Source organism: Mus musculus, chromosome 7 (genome assembly GCF_000001635.26).
Source record: "Mus musculus strain C57BL/6J chromosome 7, GRCm38.p6 C57BL/6J".
NCBI classification, from domain to species: domain Eukaryota; kingdom Metazoa; phylum Chordata; class Mammalia; order Rodentia; family Muridae; genus Mus; species Mus musculus.
This window is the reverse complement of record NC_000073.6, coordinates 144,285,657-144,309,611: the sequence shown is the minus strand read 5'-3', so window position 1 is coordinate 144,309,611 and position 23,955 is coordinate 144,285,657. Positions and strand designations below refer to the sequence as shown.

The following is a 23,955-nucleotide window of genomic DNA, read 5'->3' as shown; positions in this document are numbered from 1 at the left end:
CAAGGCTGAGATTAAAGGCGTGCGCCACTACGCCCAGCTGAGCTTCCAGATTTTTAAAAAAGAGATCTATCAGTCGTGTTAATTTGGAAAGTGTTGTGGTTAGTTGTGATTGCTACTTTGATTTAGTATCACCGTGGGAAGAGACCTCTGGGCATGTCTGTGAGTAAGGCTCTAGACAGGGTTAACTGAGGTGGAAGATCAACCATAAATATGGAAGGCACTCATGGGCTGGGGTCCCAGCCTGGAGAAAAGGGAGGAAACAATTTGAGTACTAAAGCATTCATGTCTCTCTGTTTCCCCAATGTGGATACAATATGACCAGCCGCCTCACCTCCTGCCTTCATGCCTTTCCCTACATAATGGCTGTAACCTCAGGCTACAAGCCAAAATAAACCCTTTCTCTCTTAAGTTGCATTTGTCCAATGTTGTGTCACAGCCAAGCATACAAGCAAATAGCAGGTTGTTGAGTGGGGAGAACAGAATAAAACAGAGTAGGCAGACGCTGTGGGCTCCCCACACCTGGGCACACATGCAATGTGTATACATACATAACTGTGTGCCTGTGCATGCTTCAGTGTGTGTGTGTGTGTGTGTGTGTGTGTGTGCATGTGCACATGTTTCCTTTCACACCATGAGCAAGCACTACAGTGGCATGCACTGGTTTCTACCTTCCCAGCACAGTTCTAGCAGCCTAGGTCTTATCTCACTTTTAGTTGAGTTTCTTAAAAGGAGCCAGACCTATTGAATGCACATATCCAGTGGATGGTCTGTATAGAAAGTCCATAAGCCAGGCAACCATGAGAGTTTGCAGGTGGCATGATAAGTTGCCAGTGTCCTTGTGAGGTCTCCCACATTCCTAGCCAGAGCACAGTAGCCCCAGAACACAGGGGCTGTGTATGTAGTCCAAGAGCTGACATAGGGTAAGCACATTCAGGAGAGAGCTCAAAAAAGCCACATCCTGGAGGATTCAGCCAGCCTGCTAGAGAACAGCCACCATAGTGAAGACTCTATTGTGTCTAGTAAGTATGGTCCTGGAGAAGGGCCACAGGGCATATAAGTGTGCTGTACCATCTACCTGGGAAGCCACAGACCCTGGAGAGCCCTACAATTCCAGATCCCAACAGCCCTAGGTCCCTTGCAACCCAGTTCTCAGCAGCCTTGTAAAACCATGAGCCTTAGACCCCCTTCATTATGAATCCCAAACTCTACAGAGCCCATGGTGGTCCCAGTAAATTACTGATGTGGTGTTCAGCTGATCTCTAGCTGACCAGCCAGCCAGTCTGCTGTGTTCTGGCTTGAGCCCTGCTTGGGGTCTGCAACTCCTGGTCATTCACACAGGATCCACTCTGCCTCTCCAAGACTCATCCTCCAGGCCTGTGTGAGGTAGGCCCTGCCCTAGGATCTGCTGCCAGCCCTGGGGGAAGGGCACGGCTAGGCATCCTCAGGACAGCCAGCAGCCCACAGTGGGTTGTGAGAAACATGGCAAATTGGGGCTAATTTTCTCCTGCAAAGAAGTTGATCCTCTAATCTGATAAATACACTAATCTTCGCTGCACTGCTCCGAGCCCGAGCTTCTGTGCTCAGACCCAGGGGGGAACGGGCCTGGCGCAGAATAAGACCACTGCTGCAGGCGGAAGCACACACTGCCAGGAAATGCAACTCTCAGAGCTGGCGAGGAGGGAATCATTTCCAGTCACTGAGAGCCCACTTGGGTATCGGGCACTGCATTGACACGGCCACCTACACACCTCAGTGATAGGCAAGGGAGAACATTGTTCGGTGGTGGATCACCCTAGGGTGCTGGGACCCCAGCCCCACCAGATGTTCCTCCTCCTCCTCCCAATCCTGCCTCCTTTGTATTAAAGCAAAAGATGAGTCATTGTCACAGACAAGCAGGGCTGTGACTTAGCTCAGATGAGCCATTAGATCAGGGGCCAATGTGGCCCAGCTTCAATAAGTCTGCTTACAAGTTACTTGTAATATATATATATATGTTAATAATTACCAGCAGGAAAATTTCCTAGAAAAATTCCTATTCTGACATCATTTAAATAGCTGCACACAATGACTGGCATGGTGAGGTGCCCAGAGCAGGCATGAGGAGGCAAGAAGCTTGCTCTTGGGGCTTCTCAGGACACACATATGTCTCTGTGTTGGGGACCCAGAGGACAGTTTCAGGCTTTGGTCAGACTTGAGAAGAAACTGTGGTCCACATTGGCTGTTACTGAATACTCCAGTTCTGAGTGGCTAAAGAAAGAGGTTTGTCTCACAGGCTGTGAGTCTAGAGTGATCTAGAGGCTGATGAGGACTGATTGTCCTTCACAGCGGTGTCCCTCCCTCTATCCTCATGCAGCAAAAGGGACTATCTCTAGGGCATAGTTTTTCATTTTTAATTTTAGATATATGAGTGTTTTGCCTGTACATATGTATGTGTACCACATGTGTGCAGTACCCACAGAGGCCAGAAAGAGGGCATCAGCTTTCCTGAAATTGGGATTACAGGCAGTTGTGAGTTGCCATGTTGGTGCTGGGAATTGAACCCTGGTCTTTAAGAGCAGCCATCTTAGCATCTGAGCCATCTCTTCAGGCCCTGGAGTCCCTTTTAAAATAAATTTAGCAATCCCAATCTGGAGAGATGCTACCTTGTCCAGATACGCTCCAAGACTGTCTACCACACTAGAGAAAGCGGTCTTTGCCCACATGGGTCTGGGGGGCGGGGTATAGGCATTGGTCTGCAACATGGAGGGTCTGGATCTTGTTTCATCCTAAATTCTTTTCCAACTGTTTCTTCTTATAACCCATTGTCTTGAGACCTAAACTGTAGGAATGGGCACCCTAAGCAGTATCTGTCATGATTCTGAGTTGGGGAATGAAGAATAGCAGCCTAGGACCAGGGCATCTTAGAATATGCAAATGAGTTGGAGACCTAGATGTGGAAGGTCACCCTGGTTTTCCTGCCTAGTCTCTAAGTCTGCTACCAAGTGCACTGCTTAGAAGGGCACAGGGAGATGAGGCCATTACACAGAACAGCCCATGAAGACAGAGATGGACAGAAGAATAATGTAGCCACAAGCCAAGAGAACCCTGAAGACCGCCAGCTGGAAGAAGCAGGAAGAACCCTGCAGGACTGCTGCCTGCTTGTTCGAGCCACCAGTTTGTGATTGTTCCTATGCCCTGCCATGGCATGTCACAGCTGTGAGCGCTGTGAGCAGACACCTAGGTTAGGGACCCTCCCTGATGTCTTTCACAGTGCTGTCTCAAACCACACCTAAGTAAAACCAAACAATAAGACAGATTCGACTCAGCTGGTAGGGTGCTCACTTAGCATGCAGAAGGTCCTAGGTTCAATTCATAGCACCACATAAGCCAGGTATGGTGGCATGTGGCTGTAATCTCTGCCCTTGGGAAGTGGAGACAGGAAGCTCAGATATTCAAGGCCATCTTTGGTGGATACATAGTGAGTTCAAGGCTGCCTTGGCCTATATGAGACCTGGTCTTAAAAACAGCATCAAAACTCCCCCCACATGTCTTCTGCTATGTGTTTTACCCACAAGGGCTTCAACCAAGGTCTGAATATAAGGCCTGTTTCATCAGCAGCACAGGGTGGGGTCTGTATTCCTTCCAGGCCCACTGTGGGGTCCCTTCCTGTGCCTCAGCTTCCTGACAATGGGGGAAGGGCTCTAAGTGCAATTGCAGTTGACTGGTCCTGATGGGAATGGGATATTGTGGGATTTCACTCCCTAATGACTAGAAGTGGCTGTAGTAGACGCTGGCCACCTGGGTCCCCATATGCTGAAGTTGAATGAAAACAGCTTGTATCAGGGCACAGAGGGGAGCTGACTCTGTTCAAATGAATAGCCACATCCTTCTGGGGAAGAGCATGTTTGTTATAGAGTCTGGCAGTTCCCTAACTGATACAAAGTCTGACATGGATTAAGTTCTGCAAAGGGTAGCCAGAGGTGGTACCCAGGGACAGGGATTGCATGAGATGCTGTGCCTCGGGTCAGGGTTTTGCTGGGTAAAGGGGCTGATCTGTCTGTTCTCACTGGTTATACTCTTTCAGGTGGCTCATTTCAGATGCTTCTGGGAGGGAGATAAGCACAGGGCTCCATGTGCTAGGGCAAGCAAGGCTCATAGGACAGAGGCTGGGACACACCACATGCCACAGCTTTCTTCAGGGAGGCCCCCTGTTGCACATTTCTCCAGTTGTCAGCAGGGTCTAAGGAACCCAGATCCAAGCATCCCAGGACTTCTTGCCCAGTGCCCTGACCTCAGCCTTTGCTTAGCACTGGGCCATTGGGCTGGAAAGAGAGAAACTCTTTCCTTAACAGTGCCCCTGGGCCCAGTAGCTGATTTCCCATTCCATCTGAATTTAAATCTATGTTTGCAGAGCTGGCTGGAGATTGGGTCCCAGAGGATATAGCAGCTAGGCAGTGACAAAGGTCCACTTAGCAGTGACTGTGGATGGAACAGGGCCCACACTGATTCTATCCCAGAGGAAGCTGCTTTTGTGGGTGGAACGGTGGCTCAGCTTACTTATGAGGAGGTGGCTGAGGTTGGCTAATGGCATTAGGGGTGCAGTAAGGTGTACTTTCAGTGTATTTGCTAGAGGAGGACATGCCTCCCAAGTCCACACAAGCTCAAGATGTGCCTCTCATGTCCATGCTAGCTGAAGATGTACCACGGCCTGTGTTTTTACTGGGTGCTCTTCCTGCCCACTGACATGGACCTCACCAGCCATCACCATCCTTCAGCCTAGAGAAATAACATCAAGGGAGTGTACACTGGACTTCCTGTAGCACCAGACAGAGGTGGAGAATGACAGAAGCAAGCTCTGCATGACTAATAAGCAGTAGAGACCCCTGGGCTGAGAGCTGTGATTTCCTGGGCTTGCTTGCTCTTAGATATACAATATATACATAAAAGATATATAAGAAGAAAATGGCAACTTGAGGGGGAGGGGAGGGGAGGGGGAAGGGGAAAGGAGAGAGGGAGGGGGAGGGAGAGAAGGAGGGGGAGGGGAAGGGGAGGGGGAAGGGGAAAGGAGAGAGGGAGGGGGAGGGAGAGAAGGAGGGAGAGGAGGGAGGGAAGGGGAGGGGGAGGGGAAAGGGGAGGGAGAGGGGGAGGGGGAGGGAGAGAGCTGGGTCCCTGTTCCCTCACTCCCTTCCTGCCCTGTTTTAAGGTAACCCCATGATCAGAAGGCATGTCTCAGTTCTTCCAGAACTTTCCTTTCTTAAGATAGGCTCTCACTCTGTAGACCAGGCTAGCCTGAAATTTACTATGTACTCCAGGCCAGTTTTGAACTCATGGCAATCCTCCTGCCACGGCCTCCCAAGTGCTAGGGTCACAGTGTCAGCTGCCACCCCAGCTGCCTTTCATGATTTCTTCCTGGTATTTATGATCTCTTCAGCCATTTGACATTGAGTGTTCACTCTGAAACAAAAAAAATCACCAAGTCTCTTCATAGTGTTTTAAGCTTACAGTTTTGTGTTGGACTACATCAGAGCTATCCTTGGCCACATGAGGGTGTGGGCAGTATTTTGTGCAAACTTTTGAAGAAAGCACGAATGCCATCCCAACACAGCAGCTTCACCACAGCTGCCTGTGAACCATCTCTTCTCTGTTCTCCACTCTCTCCCATCTTAGAAACTTTTGTGTGAGCCTGGAAAATGGCTTGGGGGGAAGGGGAGTACTTGTCAAACATGTGTGAGGAACTGAGTTTGGATCCTCAGAACCAACAGAGAGTTGGACATGGTGTGTGTCTCTAATCCTAGTGCAACACAACAGGATGTGGGGTGGAAGCAAGAGAATCCTTGGAAGCTCATGGGCCAAGTAGCTTGGTATCCACAGTGGCCAAACAACAAGAGACCTATCAAATAGGAGAACACAGACACACACACACACACACACACACACACACACACACACACATACACAGAGGCACACACATACAGAGACAGATATACACACATACAGACACTCAGAGAAATGCACAGGCACACACACATACACACACATATATACAGACACACAGATACACACACATATATGCATAGACACACATACATATATACAGACACACACAGATACAGACACACACATACAGACACACAGATACAGACACACAGACACACACAGAGATACAGATGCACACACAGACACAGATACAGACATACACACAGACACACCCACCCACACACCCCTGATTGTCAAATCTCACCTGGTCTCAGAGCCCAAGTTTGCTCAGGTCATTTTATTCCCATCTATTTTTACTTAAAAACAAAATTAAAAAAAACAAACAAAAATCCTCTGTGTGTGTGTGTATGGTGCATGTATGTGCACATGTAGGCCATGTCATATGTGAAGGACAACCCCTGGTGTCTTCTCCTTTCTTGAAACAAGGTTTCTCATGCACTGCTATGAACACAAGTCTATGGTGAGACTTATGGGGATCCTCCTGTCTCCACCTTCAGTCTTTCTGTGGGAGTGCTGGGATAATAGACACACACAGCCAGAGCCAGATTTTTACATAGGTTCTGGGGATCCGAGCTCAGATCCTCGGTTTGCATGGCACCCATTTTACCCATCAACCTGTCTTTCCAGTCTCATTAATGCCTTCTTTGTTCATGTCCTCAACAGACAACAGCTCCTGCTTTTTTGACCCACATCTGTGTCCCAGACATAGACAGACACAGACACAGACACACACACACACACATATCCACCAGAAAATGAGAAAGACAGAGATGACCTGGCAGGGATGATAGACATGTCTGCAATTAACCAAAAGATCAAGGAGCATCATGAATGGGGGTGGGGGAGGCAGGGTCTATGAAAGCCCCTGCAGCCAGACGCCAGAATTCTGGGGCAAGAAGAGAGAACAAGCTTGGCATAGGAATGGCCACAGGGCCTTCAGCCTGCTCTCTGGGGAAAAGGACCCAACAGAAGGACAGCTCAGGCCATTTTATCTGGAAGGCTCATCAAAACCACTCAGGGAACGTTAACTGACAATAAATAAGATTTCTTCCCGGAGCAGATGAGGTCAGGCAAACACAGGAATTAAAACAAATTACTGCCCACCCCGTGTGGGTGCCACAGTGGCCGAACTGCTATTATAACTGCAAGGAGGTAATGAGGCGTATACCATGGTTTGGAGGGTGCACTGCCTGCCACCAGGCCTGGAGGTTGAGTTAACTCATGTGCTGTGACCAACCGAATGACCACTTCTGGTTTGTGGAGACAAGCTTGGAAGGCTGAGGCTAGGCAGAGCGAGCTGGGCTGACCCCACCTCGGGGTAGCCAGGATCCCCAAGAGTCCCCAGTGTTTTTGCTGCCCTGGAATAACAGTGTTTGGGAACTGTGGATCCAGTGTTGGATGTGGGCTTGAGTTCTGCCCCATCACTGCCTTACCATAACATCTCCTGACTACATCATGCTCACCCTCAGTTTCCCCATGTGCTTAGCTTCCCTCCTGGAGCCTTTGAGGGTGAGGAGATGCTGGCACCATCAGCATACTACAGCACGCCCACAGAACGATGACAGAAACATTCACTGCCATTGACCTCAGCACTATGTAGACCCAACATCTTGCAGAATGGTGCCCAAAAGGTCTAGAAATGCTCTGGTTTTCTATGTCTTGGGGCCTTTATGCTCTCTGCTTATTTCTGTCAGTGGTCCATCATGTGCCGTGGGCTGGAATGATTTGCTCTTCCGGGCAGGATGGGGAAGGTCCATCTGGCTGTCTGACGTGCCTGGCTCTACATGGCCAGCTGGTCAAAGGCACTGCCAGCCCTTCCCCCCAAGTCTGTCCCAGCCCAGGTGCACGAGCAGGTTGTCCACCATCAACACTGGTGCACCCTGTGGCTACAGCTCATCTCTCAGTGCATAGAACTCTCTGGGCCTTCCCCATGTGATGATGTCACCAGTGTCCCTCTACACCCCCAGTTTCTTCTTTTACAGTTGCTTTACTTTGGAAGTCCTTGAGCCCTGAGTGTGACAGAGCCAGAGACATGGGCTACAGGTCTCACCCATACCTACGTCACCAGACACTAACCCAAACCCTCAGCCCACATATCAAAGCTGATCCAGATCCAGATATGTAACTCAGATGCACACTGTGGCCCCAGTCGCTGCTGAGAAGGAGTTCCAGAGAATTAAGGTCCACATGCCAAGGAGAGGTTCTCAGGTTTCCCATCTCTAGTGGTATTTCCTAGCTACTGATAGGAATCTGAGCAGGAGCACATGGCACCACCTCTTTGAGGATTGACTCTACACACTGGTACATAATAGATCTGTCTTCGGGCTTTTTACTGCTGTTACTTTATCATTTCTGCCAAATCCCCATCTTTCTTGTTTCTGTCTTTCCTTATCATCTAGTATCTGCACCACAAATATACCATATCAGCTAAGGCTCCCATTTCTTTATCATGTGAACAAGAAGGGTTTGATGGGAACCAATAAGCTACACCCCCAATTGAATGACTGAATGGACCCTTGGTGGGTGAGTGGATAGATGAATGAATGATGGGAGGGATGGAGATATAAATTCTGGGTAGACTGATGGGTGGTTAAGTGGATAGGATGATTAATTTATGGACAGAGAGATGAATGGGTGGATCGATGAAAAATGGGTGGATGAATGGATAGACAGATGGGAGCATGTATGTATGTATGTATGTATGTTGTATGTATGTATGTATGTATGTATGTATGTGAGGATGGATGGATGGATGAATAGATGGGTGAATGGATAGATGAATGAGAGGGTGGGTTGTTGGATCAAAATTGGTTGGATGGGTGAATGGGTGGATGGGAGGGTGGGTGGATGGATGAATGGATGGAGGAACAGATGAGTGAATGGGTGGAAGGATGGGTGAATGGGAGGGTGGAAGGGAGCTGGGAGGTGGACAGACATGTGAATGGATGCATCTTTCAGCACATTCTCACTGAGCACTTCCCTCCATGTTCTGCACATGCCTCATGGAGATTCACGACCTCCTTTTGGACCTCAGACATGTGCCCCTTTTATCATTAGGGCCAAGAAGGATGTTGGCTGATCCTGGACCGTGACTGAGGAGCTTTACTTGCTGAGTGAGCCAGGACTTCGAGGATCATTGTACCCAACAGCAGCCAGCAAGCCTTGTGGGCTGAGAGAAGCACCCAACCCTCAGACACGGATGTGTACTCAGCCAGACCCAGAGCGGAAGGCTGCAAGAAGCCATGGTGGCTCCTCATCTTGCCTGTTCTTGGGGCCAGAGCTGAGCTTCACTTTGCAAGGATGCTCAACCTGCCAAGTCAGCACCTCCCCTTGCTCTGAATTATTTTTCCAGCTCCGTTCCAGGTGAGGCTCTGAGACACTATCTGCCAGGGATGCCTGAGCTCACACGCCTTTAATCCCAGCACTCAGGAGGCAGAGGCAGGCGGATTTCTGAGTTCAAGGCCAGCCTGGTCTACAAAGTGAGTTCCAGGACAGCCAGGGCTACAGAGAAACCCTGTCTCAAGAAACAAAACAAAACAAAACAAAACAAAACAAAACAAAACAAAAAAGAAAAAGGAGAAGACAGAACTATTTTAACTAAACTGAGCATGTGAGTGTATGAAGGAGAAATTCCAAGAAAGCTGCTTGCTGCAGAGAGGGTGCTCGGGAGACACAGACATTTCGCCTAATGCTGTGTTCTTGCAGTCCATACGTTTCCTGCAGTAAGTGTTGTGTTGCAAGACTTGTGTGTTGAGCTTGGCCTCTGTGGGTCGGGCTTTGTTTCCTCTCCAGTTACCATTGCTTCTGCACAGTGAGGGTCCGTGGTAGATATTTGCTAAGTGGACAGTGAGCACTGATCCACAGATGAGCACAGACTGGCCATGTGATCCAGCAACTCCACTCACCAGGTGTGAACAGACTGAAAACAAGCGCTCAGATAAAAGCTTGAATACAAATGTTCCCAGAAGCCATCTTTGCTACATTTTTAGATGTTGTAACAAAATGCCTGGGCCCAAGTAATTCATAGTGAATGGATGTTTATGTGACTCATGGTTCTGGAGACTGGGGATTCCAGGCACATGGAGCCAGCATCTGCTCCACATCTGGCTGAAGGCCCGTGCTGGGTCATGGTGAGGTGAGGCAGGACAAGTGTGCCAGCTCAGATCTTTCTCCCTCTTTATATAAAGCCACAAAGGCTGTCATGGACCACCCTCATTTAACCCTAATGACTTCCCAGAGGCCTGTCTCTTAAGACCATCAGCACACATGTGCTTACTACTTTTCTCATCACTATGGCAGCAACTTTAGGGAGCTGAGGGATTGGGCTCATGGCTCGAGATGATTCCTGTCCATCATGACAGGGACAGATTGGTGGCTCTGTGGGTATCAGAGCACACAGAAGCTGCTTTACATCTCACTTAACTAGGACACAGAGATGGGACAGCAAGAGAGACCAGGAAATAACCCTTAAGACCCTTTCTCCGGAGTCCTGCTTCTTCCACTGAGTTTCTACCTTTTAAGGGCTCCACAGCCTTCTGAAACAGCATCACTAGCTAGGTGACAAGTATCATCCATATTTCACACCCCAAACAGCAACATAACAGTATGGATTCCAAAATAGTGTTTCTAATGGAAAACATGATCCTGGAATCCTTTCCGTGTGTGTGTGTGTGTGTGTGTGTGTGTGTGTGTGTGTGTGTGTGTGTGTATGTGTACACATATGTTTGTAAGCTTGCACAAGCTAGAGGATGGCACTGGGTGTCCTGCTCTATTATTTATTTATTTATTTATTTATTTATTTTTAATTTATTCCCCTGAGAGAGGGTCTGTCACTGAACTTAGGCTGGTGACCAGCGAGCCTCAAAGATCTCCCCTCTCCATCTCATCCAGTGCTGAAGTTACAGGCCACACCTGGATTTTTAGATGAGTGTTGAGATCCAAATTCAGGTCCTCACCAAGTGCTCACACCCACCGAGTCATCTCCCGGGTCTCCAGCATCTGAGTTTTGAGGAAAAGTTATAAACCACAGTGGCAGCTTTATGTATAAAAGGCCTAAGTGGAGACAAACCAAAATTCCCGTGAATGATGAATAGGCACCTTGATGTGGTCAGGCCACACCATGAAGTCCATTTACCTATGAAAGGCACAGAGAACCAATCCATGTATGGCATGGATGGAACCAATGAACAGTGGTGCTGGGATGGGTCTGAGTTTCTTGTGTTGCTGTGATGAAATACCTCCATAGAATCAGCCCAAGGAGAAAGGGTTCATTTTGATTCATAGTTTCAGGTTTATGTAAAGCCATCATGGCTGGGTAGCCACGGGTGCAGGGCAGTGGTGGGCATTTCCTAAGAGTCCGAGGGAGATGGTCCACATCCCACGAACACTCAAGAAATGGAAAGCAAGGAATTCATGCTTGCTAGTGCTCGGTTTGTTTTCCCTGTCTCATATAGGCCAGGATCCCCTGCCCAGGAAATGGTTCCTTCCGTGGTTGAGATAGGCCTTCCCATATCAATGAACAGAATGAAGATAACCTCCCACAGTCTTGCCCAGAGTCCCAGGTCATCCTGGATTCTATCAAGTTGATAACACAAAGCATTCCTGAAGGCTCCACAGTACCTTGTCCTATGTCTGAAATGTCTAGAGCAGGCAACCCCCCCCCCCCCGCCTGCAGAAACAGGAAGCAGGAAGTGGCCATTTTGAGGGCTCACGTGAAGATGAGGGGTAATGACCAACAGCAACAGGATTCACCTTTGGGTCAATAACAATGTTCCAGAGCAACAGGTGTGATGGCAGTGTACCATGCTGAATGAGAAAGCCATTGAAGGCTGGGAAGATGGCCCACTGGGTACAGGGACTTGCTAGTAAAGCTAATGATCTGAGTTAGAATCCAGAAACCCATATGGTGGGAAGAGAGAAGCAACTCCCAAAAGTTGCCTTCTAACTTCCACATGTATGATGCGGTACAAAAGTCCCCCCCATGTACAAACACAAATAAATATAAAATTTAAAGATTGAAAGCATTGTATACTTTTAAATGCATAAAATAATGTTCACAGCATGTGTGTTTTTCAGTTAAAAAACTATTTACGTGTACACGTGTGTGGAGCTTTGTGCATGGGTGAGTATAGGTGCCTGAAGCATTAGATCCTCTGAAGCTGGTGTCAGAGGCAGCTGTAACTCACTTGACGTGGGTGCTGACAAGTGAGCCCAGGTCCTCTGCAAGGGCAGCGAGCACTCTCCAGCTCTAGAGTGTATATTTTAGCACAAGGATAAAAAGATATACTCAAATGAGGATGTCTGATAACATGCATTGCTACAAGATAGACAAAGCCATAAAGCTACCCTGTGATCCTCATGTGCTGCACAACTTCCCTGCCTGGCGGTCCCTTCACCTGCTTGCCTCACTGGCTTCCTTTCATGTGTGTGTGTGTGTGTGTGTGTGTGTGTGTGTGTGTGTGTGTGTGTGTATTACGACTTACTCAAGCCAGGATGAAGAAGAGTTAATGAAAGACGACTACCAGTCAGAGTGGGGGTGGAATGTTAACAAAATCTCTAATACTTTTGAGATCAGTACACACATCCTCTGAAAACTCCAAGGTTGCAATTGGTGTGGAGTAGAGAGCTAGGCACTGGCAGACAGGGCTGGACTGCTGTTTGTTGATCCCTGAGGTTCCTGGTACTCTCGGGGGTGGGGAGTGGGGTGAGTCTGAGAAGAAACACCTATCTCTTTGACAGGAAAGAATCTAGTCTCCCGAGGTCCTGATCATGGCTGTCTGCTGTGTCACCTGTGTGACTGACATTCTGTGACTAAACCCATCAGCTTCTGATGGGCTCAGGTTCTGATGAGAGATACTCACCATTAATTCTACATGCCATGCAAAAGCAACACGTGAAAATGCAGAGATGAGACATATCCCTAGCAGAGACAGGAGACTGAGGGAGTTCATGCAATTTAGGTAAGGAGGCTAGGAGAAATTTAGAGGAACAATGGTAAGAAAAAGAGGGGAGTGTCCCAGCGGAAGTGAAGGAACATGGGAAAAGCCAGAGGCAGAGCTGTATCATTGGACCAGCAAAAAGTCAAGTGATCAAGTCAAGGTAGGTGAAGGGTAGAATGAGGAGTTACCCCTTTTGAGGCTGAAACCCTGGGGCCCTATAAGCTAAGGTAAGGGCTAGCTTCTCCCTGGAGCTGTGGACAGAGCACAGATGGTAGCAGGTGAGAACCTGGTAACAGCCCTCCCCCACCAGGAGACAGGAAATCGCAACGGTACCACCCAGGACTAACGTCTCAGCTGCTAAACCACAAGGGCAGAGAGACTGGAGTGTGCAATGGTTAGAGCCTGATAAGGGGACCAGGTCAGCTCAAATCCCAGTTCTGCTACTCTGAAGCTCTGTGACCTGAGGCTGCTATTCCCTATGTTAACCCTACTATGCTCCAGTATCTTTGGGAATTGGGGATTGCATTCTGGTGAGGGTTAAAGAGTTAGCAATGGCGAGGGACATGTCAGAACGAGCCAGAATGGTGTTGGAAAGGGATGTATGTCTAGAAAAACCCAAAACCCAAGTTACTGTATTGGGAGCCAGGCATCCAGCAGGCACTGGCTTGCCTAGCACTGCCATGCCCAGGCCTAGTGAGTCCTGTTTAGTCAGGACTTAGTCCTAGTTAGTCAGCTTAGTTCTGGCTAACTGTAATTACCTTTCTCTTTGGCTTTGATCCCATTTCTAGTGCCTAGGACTTATCACAGGGCAGTCATAAACAAGTCAGCTTCTGCCCTTGTGATTCTCACAGTTTATGAGAGAGACCACACTCCATGGCAGAGCACATGGGGAAACTCTCCCTTGGGAGATGTACCTGGCCTTGCTAGGCAGTTTCTGCCTTTTCCATGGCCAAACAACAGCCACCATCCATAAAAGTAATAACCCTTTTTGTATAAAACACTAGCCCTGAGTGCCTTGATCATACTGATTGAGGTTCCTATGCCCCCACCCTCTCTCATCTTGCCCCACCCAGGGCAGTCTAGTTGGGAGAAAGTAGTGTATTTGCTAGTTAGTGGTTGATCCTGTGAGACTAAATTGCAGAGGACATTTTCTGACTCCCACAGCCTTACACTGTGGCTTCCACACCTCCATCTCCTCTTCCTTCTCATCTCAGCTCTGCAAGTGTTGATGTGCACACATACTAACTTACAGGGCTGACGAGCCCTATCAATTAAGAGTCCTACAGGGCATTTGGCCCACACCCTTCCTTCAGTTCATTTACCAACCTAACCACTTGGATCATAAAACTCCCAAGCACAAAAGGGCACCACAGAAAGAAACAAATCAATGCTAACAAGATTCCTGCCAGGCACTCTAAGAGACAGGATGCTTGATAGGATGGGTGGAAGGCAAAAAGGTCCCTGTGTTCTCCTTCCAGGGTTAACCAATGGGTCCATCAGAGGACCCTATACCCCAAACCTCCAATCTGCCTCCTTAGGACCTCATCTTTACAGTCTGTGCCGGGTAGAGATAAATTAGGTAAAGATGGATGGGCATAAGACACAACAACCACATGACTCAGGACTTAGCCAGGGCACTGACCAGACACACAAAAAGAGAGACATGCTTTGCAGGCTGCCAAGACTCTAACCTCCCACGAGGTCCCAGGCAGGCAATTTTCTGAGGCTCAGTTTTATTATCTGAAAGATGGTAATGCAAGAGTCCCAGGGCTTGCCACCACCAGATTCACACTTTAAGACCTCTGCTATGTGACAGGTGCTGTGTTGACAGTGTGTATAACCCATAGGGAGAGACACTGTACAAGGGAAAGGGATGTTAAGTCAATCACATGACACCAGAGATGATTCTGACAGTGACAGAATCATGCAGCATGAGCATGAGAGTCAGGGGCAGCCAGATGGTCCTGGAAAGGCCTGTTTGGGAGTTTGGCGCGTGAGCTGAGACCTTAGCAACAAGGCGAAGGCGGGGACAAAACACAGGAGAGATACCACAGATGCTCTGCCACAACAGACCCTCGTGGAAGAGAATTCTCTACCAAGCAGATGAGCCTTGTCTCAAAGTAATGAGCTTCCATACCCGGACAGGCCAAGGACACAGGGAGGGGATATGATAGAAGATACAGGGAGGAGAGTTGGGTATTTCTGAAATATAGAGAGCCCGTTTCAGCACCATGGACAGAGGAAACGGCACAGAGCGGTTTCTTGGGACCACAGACCGCTCTCCGCACACTGACCAGCCACACATAGCTGCACCTGCTCAAAAAAAAAAAAACCATTCAAGGCCTTAATGCAGCAGCCTCAGCCATTGTCAGCACCATTACATCTGTCTACTGCCCACATTCACCTGGAATGTTATTGACCCTCAAGCCCTCCCTTCTCCACACCAGTTGTGGGGACCTTTCTTATCCACTAAAGCCTGGTGGCAATACTATCTTTTTCCCTGCTATATACTTTCTTTTTGTTTCTCCTCTAGACTGTGAGCTCCCAAGAAGCTGTAGCTAATTCTTGATTTTCCTCCAGCCAAGTGCCTCCTGGGTACCCATTTATCAGCTGCAGAAATAAACCAATGAATTGGGTTTTCAGATGTCACTAATCCCCCAACATTTGCTCATCGTCCATGATGTCAGGATCTGTGCTGTAAGTTCCACATGTGTCTTTATTTACAGGTAAGATACTGAGAGACTTGAAGTGAGTGATGTGCCCATGCTCGCACAGCTAAGAGGAGGCAGAGCCCAGACTCAGACCTGGCTTGGCTGAACAACCTGTGCCCTTGACCATGGGTCCTTTCTCTCTCCAACCCACTGCACTGCCATCTGCCAATCCCACAGAGTCTGAGCACAGCAGCCATGGTCCCCTGAAGTGATTCGGGATCTTTTTTTAGCTTGAAATTGAAATCACTGATGCTTCAAATTAGAACCCCACAATGAAAGAGCCAAGCCTTCGGAGCTGCTATGGTGAAACAGCCTGCATCTACCTTTTCAGCAGAATCTCTTTGCTACTCTGGAGCCAAAAAACCACCTGTTCTTAGTCAGTATGGAAGGTGAGGCTATCAGTTTTCCGGGTCCAGGGATGTTTGAAGAAAAAGAATCTGGCTTTCCAGATGACGAGGGGCTTTCCTAAGAGAAAAGCCACTTTAAACCCTTAAAAGTAAAGAACCCAATGTCAACAGCCTTGGGGATCTCACTCTCATGGCTGTGGTCCTAGAATGGCAAAGATTTCCAATGCGGTGATCCTCTGCAAGCAAACTGCAATGGCTTGGCCAGAAGTAACAGCTCTATGGGAACAGATACACTCCACACTCAAGAGGGGGACTAAGGCAGCCACTGCTCATCTTTGATGCGAACCAAAGCTGACAACCCAAGAACAAACACAACACCAGGCTAGGAATTCAGCTCCAGCCCTGCTAATGTCTGCTGGTGCCTGGCTTGTCATACTGAATTGAATGCCCACGGGCACTATTTGAATAAGATATAAAGATTTAGGAGGAGGCAGAGGCTAGAATTCCTACATTGGCCATTGGGGTCACCAGTGGGAATAGTCTCTGGTGATATCCCAAAAGATGAGACCAAGAGAGTGAGAGTGAGATAGAGAAGAGAGAGAGAGAGAGAGAGAGAGAGAAGAAGAAGAAGAAGAAGAAGAAGAAGAAGAAGAAGAAGAAGAAGAAGAAGAGGAAGAGGAAGAGGAAGAGGAAGAGGAAGAGGAAGAAGAAGAAGAAGAAGAAGAAGAAGAAGAAGAAGAAGAAGAAGAAGAAGAAGAGGAAGAAGAAGAAGAAGAAGAAGAAGAAGAAGAAGAAGAAGAAGAAGAAGAAGAAGAAGAAGAAGAAGAAGGAGGAGGAGGTGGTGGTGGAGTATGAACTAAGAGGCACAGCTGCGGTCTAGACCAGAGGGAACCTGGTACTGAGGAAGCCACAGAAAGGCCTTTCCTCAACCCTGGGATTTGTCCCTAGGGGTTAGCATATGCATAGCAAATGGAAACTCCATGATTATGTGAATACCAGGCCTGTGCCAGGGCAGGACTGTACAGGGTGGTGAATGCTCAGGGAGCAGAGATATAAGTCAAGTTTGTCTGCCAGGGGCTTAGGGGAGGCTTTAACAGGGTCTTGTATTGAACAACACCTAGTCTGACTTGTATTTGTCACTGTACAATGGTACACATCTGAAGGGGGTCACTGCCACCACAAAATCACTCACCATCACTATAACTTATTATTATTTATTTGACAAATGTTCTCTGTTCTGAGTCAAGCATGTTAATGAGGCAGAAAGACAAGACACCCATCAACAGATACTGACAAGTGCTAGCTTTGTGCCTAGAACTTCTGACCTCCAACCTTCCTTGGAGAGCCTGAGGTAACACGTAGTTTATCTCAGGTGACTTAATTCTCAGCACCACACGCTACCAATGAGGTGGCAAGCCCCCCTCATATGTTTATGAATAATGCTCTCAATAGAATACTCGGACTGACCAGTTTTGGCTGCTTTTCCCACAAGCCTTGCTGAGGTCTGAGGCTGGGGGATGCAGTCTTGGAGGGAGCAGTAGTATTGGAAGCAATGGTTTAGGCAGGTGTGTGTGTGTGAGACAAGTACCATCTTTAAGAACCCACCTAAGAAAGCTTTTACAACACACTCAGTCTCTGAGGAGAACCCCAGGACATCCCTCTTAGCGTCCTCGCTTCAATATAAACTGAGATTATAAAAAACGGTTCCAGGCATCGCTGGTGCAAGTGTTTAATATGAGGAAAAGGTAATTAGCGATCTGCAGCGTGGCTGTTGGAGGATGAAGGATATTGCCGCCTGCTTTAATTGCAAAGAAAAACCTATTTAGGGAAATTAACACAAAAAACGAGATCGGCCACTTCAGGGCTAAGACAACAATCCCAGAAACCACAGGAATTTTTCGCAGCCCAGCACGGGCTGGCTGGTGAGGGAAGGCCCTGGACAATTACTAACACCAGAAAACCCTTTTCTGGATACATGCCACCTTGGCCCAGGAGGCCAGGACACCATTCCACAACACAGTGCTCCATAACCTTCGAAGGAATGTTCTATTTGTAAAATTAATGAACACACACACACCACTGCAGAAAAGCTGAGAAACAGAAAAGTCTGAAGCAAGTGGAAGGTGCTCTTTCATCCCCCAGGGTGGGGGTAGGGCAGGGATTTCCTCCCTGCCTGTAGATGGGCTTATGCAGATAATTTTGATTCTGCCTTGCTCACTAAATAGAAGTGCATTATACCCCATGGGCATGGAGGACTCCTTGTAGGGCTTTGTGAAAGGCTTCTGTGTGGAGCCAGAGCAGATGTTGGCTGTCTCTCCTTCCCATTCTCTTATTATTTTATTTGTGTGCCGTGAATGCTGCTTGCTTTCGATGCAGTTCCCTAAGGATGGAATCTTAGATGCGAAATTACCCACTCTCTGCTTCCCGTAACATGCTGTCTTGTTGACCTCCCCAGAATTCCTGGCACTCTGTGTTTTGCTCTAACAGCACAAATATGTCGTCACCAGCAACAGGTACGATGGTTCTGGAAAATGGTTGCTAATTTAAAAAGAAAAAACAAAACAAAACAAAACAAAAACCTAGCACATGCCCTTTGCCTTAATTCCTGCATTACCCACAGGTGGGGGAAGGGTGTAGGTCTTAGCTCTAGGAAGTGGAGGGCATCCAGTTAGGCAGTCTGGTCAGAGCTGAGCGTCTAACACAATCAAGTGTGTGACCTTGTGGGAAGTCACTGAAGGTCTCCATGTCTATTCTAAAATAAAATAATGACATTAGATGTCTTTTTTTTAAAGTTCTGTGCAAATCAGAGGAAGAAATGACTGTGACTGGTATACCTTAATGACAGTCAGGAAGGACATGGGCCTTCGGTGGCACTTGCATCAGATGCTGTTTGCTTACTGTGCATTTTCTGGTGAGTTGGCTTAAGGGCTACTAATAACATATGGGGTATTTCAGTTCTGGCCAGTGAGGCCTGGAATCCTCTTGCCTCAACTTCCCAGTGCTGGAATAGATGCATGCCTCTGCACCCCACTTTTTACATAGGTACTGGGATCTGACCTCAGGTCCACAAGTTTGTGCAGCACTCTCCAGGGAGACCCATCTCCCTGGCCTCATACCTCAGTTTTGTGAAAGCACTGTGCCCAAACTCCCACTGTGGTTCCGGCCTAGCAGACAGGGCCTGGGACCAGGCCTTGCATTGTTAATAGGCATTTTTGGTGACGGCAATGCCAGCCAAGTCTCAGAGGATGAGCCTACGAGCTTACAGGACATCACAGTGACAGCCAGCTCTCCTCTCCTTTTCCTGTGCCAGTCATGTACATCTTTCTATGGCTTTCTTGGCTATTGGAATCCCCAGTCTCTCACCCAAGCTGCACAGAGAGCGCACTTTCCCAGCCACTCCATGTCCTCTGAAGACCTTTCTAGCTATTGTTACTGGGCCAGTTGTCAAGTCTCTTAATGAGGAAAACATAGAGACACAGTCACCAGTGTTCGAGCTCCGGGCTCTGTTTCTACAAACTCTAGCATCATGGACAGAAAACGCTTTAAAGCAGAAACAAAAACAACCCACTGCCTATACTAAGCACGCCCAGATGTTTCCCCTTGTCACGATTCCCTAAGCGATTTAGTCTAACAGCCATGGACAAAGCCTTTACTATATAGTGTAAGCATGGAGTGCTGCTCTCAAGTCTCAAAGGAGCTGAATGGGTTCTCCATCAGCACTGGGCCACTTTCTACAAGAAGCAAGAATATCTTTTAACCTTGGTACATCGGGGTCATGTAGCCACACTACTCTGACCAGTGTGTGGACATCAGAGTGACTGCAGTCAAATGCCCTCAAACATGGGGTGCACACATACACCCTCACTCAGAGCTGAGTTCTCATGCTGACCCCCGGGGGGCTTTTTTTCCTCATCCCTGACTTCAAGATAGCTTATCAAAGGGGCTGGCAAGAAGGCTCAATCGATAAGAACAGTTGTCACCAAACCTTAGAACCTGAGTTTGATTACTGGACCCTACTTGGTGAGCACTGTGGTGTGCATGTCTACATGCACACATGTATGCACACATACACGTACAAGTGTGCACTTGTGCATACAAAGACGAAGTAAGTAGTGAAAGACTTAAAAGGTTGACAGCGCTTTACTCAAATCTTAAGAGTGTTTTGGGAGTGAAGTGTAGTCACCAAGGAAGGAAAAAAACAACAGAGGGGAAAAAAAAAAAACGCTCTCCTTAACACTTTATCAGGAGAGAAAGAAACTTTAGATGGTAGACTAGAGAAAATCCCGTACAACAGGAAGCTCTTCATTATGGGTTCCAGCGCCAGGCACGATGACAATGTCAGGGCAATCTGACCGAGTTAAAGAAAGAGGGATGGAGCTTTGTGGATACTTGAGATGTTAAAAGTCAACCCCCACTTCTAAAGTGGCCCCTTGGTCCCGAAGTTCAAACCACAGCATGCAATTTTAGAAAGCAAATACGAAGTCTGATATACTTTGCAGGGTTTTTGTTTTTCAGGCAGTAGAGAAAAGGGTTGCCAAGGGGCACGGGGATGAGGACCACACGCTGGCACTTGAGGTAGCTTTGTCCATGGGTACCCATGCTTCGTGGAGTGCTGTAGGGGACAGCTTCAACCCACACATATTCATAAGGGAACACATAAAGCTTTTTAAAAACAATCCCTTCAAGGTGGAAAACCGTTCACTGAAAATACAGAGCAGTTGTCCCCTGGGAAGCACACGCCGATGTAAGGGCTTATAAATGATTTTAATATTCTGATGGCAAAAGCCAGCAGCCAAGGAAACAACTCATGGGAGGTACAGACTTAAATCTAAGCACCTAACATAGAGAAATCTTGAGTTTCACCTCAGGCAGCCTGGGAAGTAGAAGACAGGAGCCTGTTTGCCACCTCCGGGGGTCTGCATCCCACAGTCCCATCATCAGTATATGAATGTGACAATCAGCTTTGTGAGACGATGGCTCTGATGTGCTAAGTCCTTCCATAGCCCATGTACAAAATTACAGAACAACATATAGCCCTAACAGACCTTGGGGACCAAGTCAGACAAGCCTAGAATCCTGGAACTCAGAGGCCACTGGAACAAAATGCCTGTTCCCCAAAGACAGTTTAGTATATCAGAGGTTTAAAAAAAAAGTCAAAGGAAGTGCTACAAGGACAGAAAATTGTGGGGTGGTATGCAGGACATCCCCAGGAAAAGTGTCACCCCAAGGCATTTCCACTTCAGAGGCCCAGGCTTGTTTTATTGACTAGTTTATCATGGAAACAGTCAAGTGAGCTGAACATCAGGGGGTGTGCATCCATCTACAGCCCTCATTTATTATTGAAGCCCATCTCACGCTCCTGGAGCCCCCTTCTCTGCCATCACACGGCCACCCACACACCACTTATAGCCCCAGTCCCAGGCCACACCCCCTCTGTCTCTAGTGTCTCTCATACACAGGAAGAGGGTTTGCGTCACAACCGCATCCTACAGAAGATGATTCAACCCAGTCTGCAGTTCCAGGAGGTTACAAACCCCATGAACTCAAGGAGTTGCAGCCAGCTCCGGCTTCTCCATTCTGGAAGAGATTCTAACTGCTCTGACCCACAGAAACCTGAATTAGCTCGTGCCTCCCTCAGACCAGGCTCTGGGCTGTCAAGAGTAGTTTAAAGCATCTTTCAGCAATGGCAAGAGAGCCATATGTGACTCCTTTTTACCTGCTTCTTTCCCTAACAGATGTGTTCTCTTCTCCCTCTACTCCTGTCACCCTTACTAGTGTGAACGGACTCCAGAGATATACAAAACCATGATGGGCAGAGAAAAACTATTGTGGGCAGGTAACATATAACACGGAGCAAAGGCTTCATGTGCCATCTTACTGGGACAGGCTAGGGTATCCTCTCTTATTGAATGGATGTGCATTGAGGTCACCCAATTGGCTGGGTGAGATACACCTGTTTACTATCTCCACCTGTGTGTGATTTCTGACAAACTTGAGGCAAGACTCTGAGTGAACACTGGGAGACAAAAACCTACTGACCAGGCCCGTTTGGGTCTATCAGATCATAAAAGAGGCCATCTTTCCAACCTAGTGCATATTCGTTCAGTCACACTGCTTCCAAAGAGTAGCAAGCTGTCTCATATAGTGAGATCCAAAGTAACACCTAAACCCGCAAAGAGGCAGAATGCCCTGAAGCACCAGGATGCAACAACTTCCTCACTGGCACCAACATACAACCCGCAGGTGACGTTCACAGACACCAACACTTGCACACAAGAAGACTCCTCAAATGACCAAACATTATCCTGCTTTTGGGTTTGAATGAAAATTAGCTTTGAAAGCTTCTGCACACTGCAGTCTCCTCTCTGGGCCTACTCTAGCCCCTCCCAAGCCCCACCCCCGCCCCATGCTCTGTGGTCCTTAAAGACCAACAACCATGCAATGAACATAGACCAAACAACTCATAGCCACCCACAACACACGTCATGCTAGCCAACACCACACAAAGGCTTGGTGACTTGTCCTTAGGACACAACAGGAGTGGGCAAGGACTCCCCTCCTATTATTAGAGTCAGAGCTGAGCCACCCACAGATCTGCATGTGGCTCCAGCATCATGACAATGTCTCCATCTTCCTCTTGAAGACCACTGGCCAAGTTCCATGTATGCTTTCTCTTCCCAAAGAGCTACGAAAACACTTGAACATCAGGGACAGAGGAAAAGTATCCTCGGTGGGTAGGGTATGCTCGAGAGAATACAAGCCATGTGGCCTAAGTCATCCACCATCCGGATGCTGTGCTCAAAACCACAATCCTCTCTCACATGAGAGTCGGCGCTCTCCCCAAGTAGTGTGATACAAACACCTGTGCCCTACCTCAATCAAGAAGTCCCCGGTCCTTAGTCCGGCTTGCCATGCCACCCCACCTTCATCCACGGACTCCAGGTACTGCAGGGCTGGAAATGCTGGCGTGGGTGTGAATTCCTCAATGGGGGTATCGGCTAGGAAGACAAAGAAATACTGTGTTTGAGTCTGGGGGATGTTTTCCAAGTTGGTCATCCCACCTGCCCACGGGACTCTGGGAGGAAGAGGGTCACAGCATTCCCTATTGGGAGGCAGTGGTCCTGGCTGGCTTGTCCCAGAGAGGGGCTCCTTACTCACATGCACATTGGTACTAATGTAAGCTATGAAGCCAGGTGCATGCCAGTGTCCCCTCACGCCTCCTGGCCGCTCTGCCGAAACCATGGAATAAAGTGGTCTGCGGAACATGTCTATATGTCTGTCATTTTCTTTAAAAGTATCAATGACTAAACATTTTCAGTTCTAAAAATGGAAAAGTTCCTTCCCCAGCCACACAGAGCTAGGGAAAGACCATACCGAAACCGCCTGCCAGTTTCACAGCTATACAGACTTGCAACCCAGGGGATTCAACTTGGAACAGGGACAGAGAACAATGTTGACCCAGTGGGTGGCTGCTGATTTGGAATCTGCTCTGAACTCTCTCCAGGGGGGAACCTGGCTTTCTATGACCATCACATGACCACCATGCCTCTCAGCGGAGCAAGGCTGGGCTTCTGGGGCCCATGAGGCTGCTGAAGGACTCTCTTGGTCCTCCTGAGAGGCTGGGGGTGGGTGGGTGGGTGGGTGGGAAGGTGTGATGCCCAGATTGGGGGAGGGGAAGGCGCATCACACAGGCATGGACCTGTACCCTGGGGGTGGAGAAGACTCTGCTCTTCTCTTTTTGGATGGATTGCTGTGGGCGGTCAGAGCCCGTGGCAGGTGGGCAAGCTAGCCAGGGAAGGATGCCTCCTGCACAGGTAACTGCCACATGGCTGACCTCCACCTGCCTCAGGCAGACGCCTCTTCTAGAGCAAGCTGATGCCATTTTGCTGTAGTTTGGAAGGGAAGCCCCAGACTAGGGGCCAGCGTGGGGCACTGCTTTGAGATGTATCCCAGAGCCTCCCACTCCCAGGCCACAGGGTGTGG

General features: G+C 48.3%; 1 protein-coding gene across 30 annotated transcripts in view; it reads right to left on the bottom strand.

Annotated features, from left to right (window-relative positions):
* Shank2 (SH3 and multiple ankyrin repeat domains 2) overlaps positions 1–23,955 on the bottom strand; it is a 447,967-nt gene that overhangs the window by 116,432 nt on the left and 307,580 nt on the right. For all 30 annotated transcript variants that reach the window (XM_006508521.4, XM_006508520.4, XM_030242323.1 and 27 more), the window contains one exon: positions 22,846–22,970. In XM_006508521.4, the coding sequence (XP_006508584.1) occupies positions 22,846–22,970 (125 nt within the window). The remainder of the gene's footprint in view (positions 1–22,845; positions 22,971–23,955) is intronic.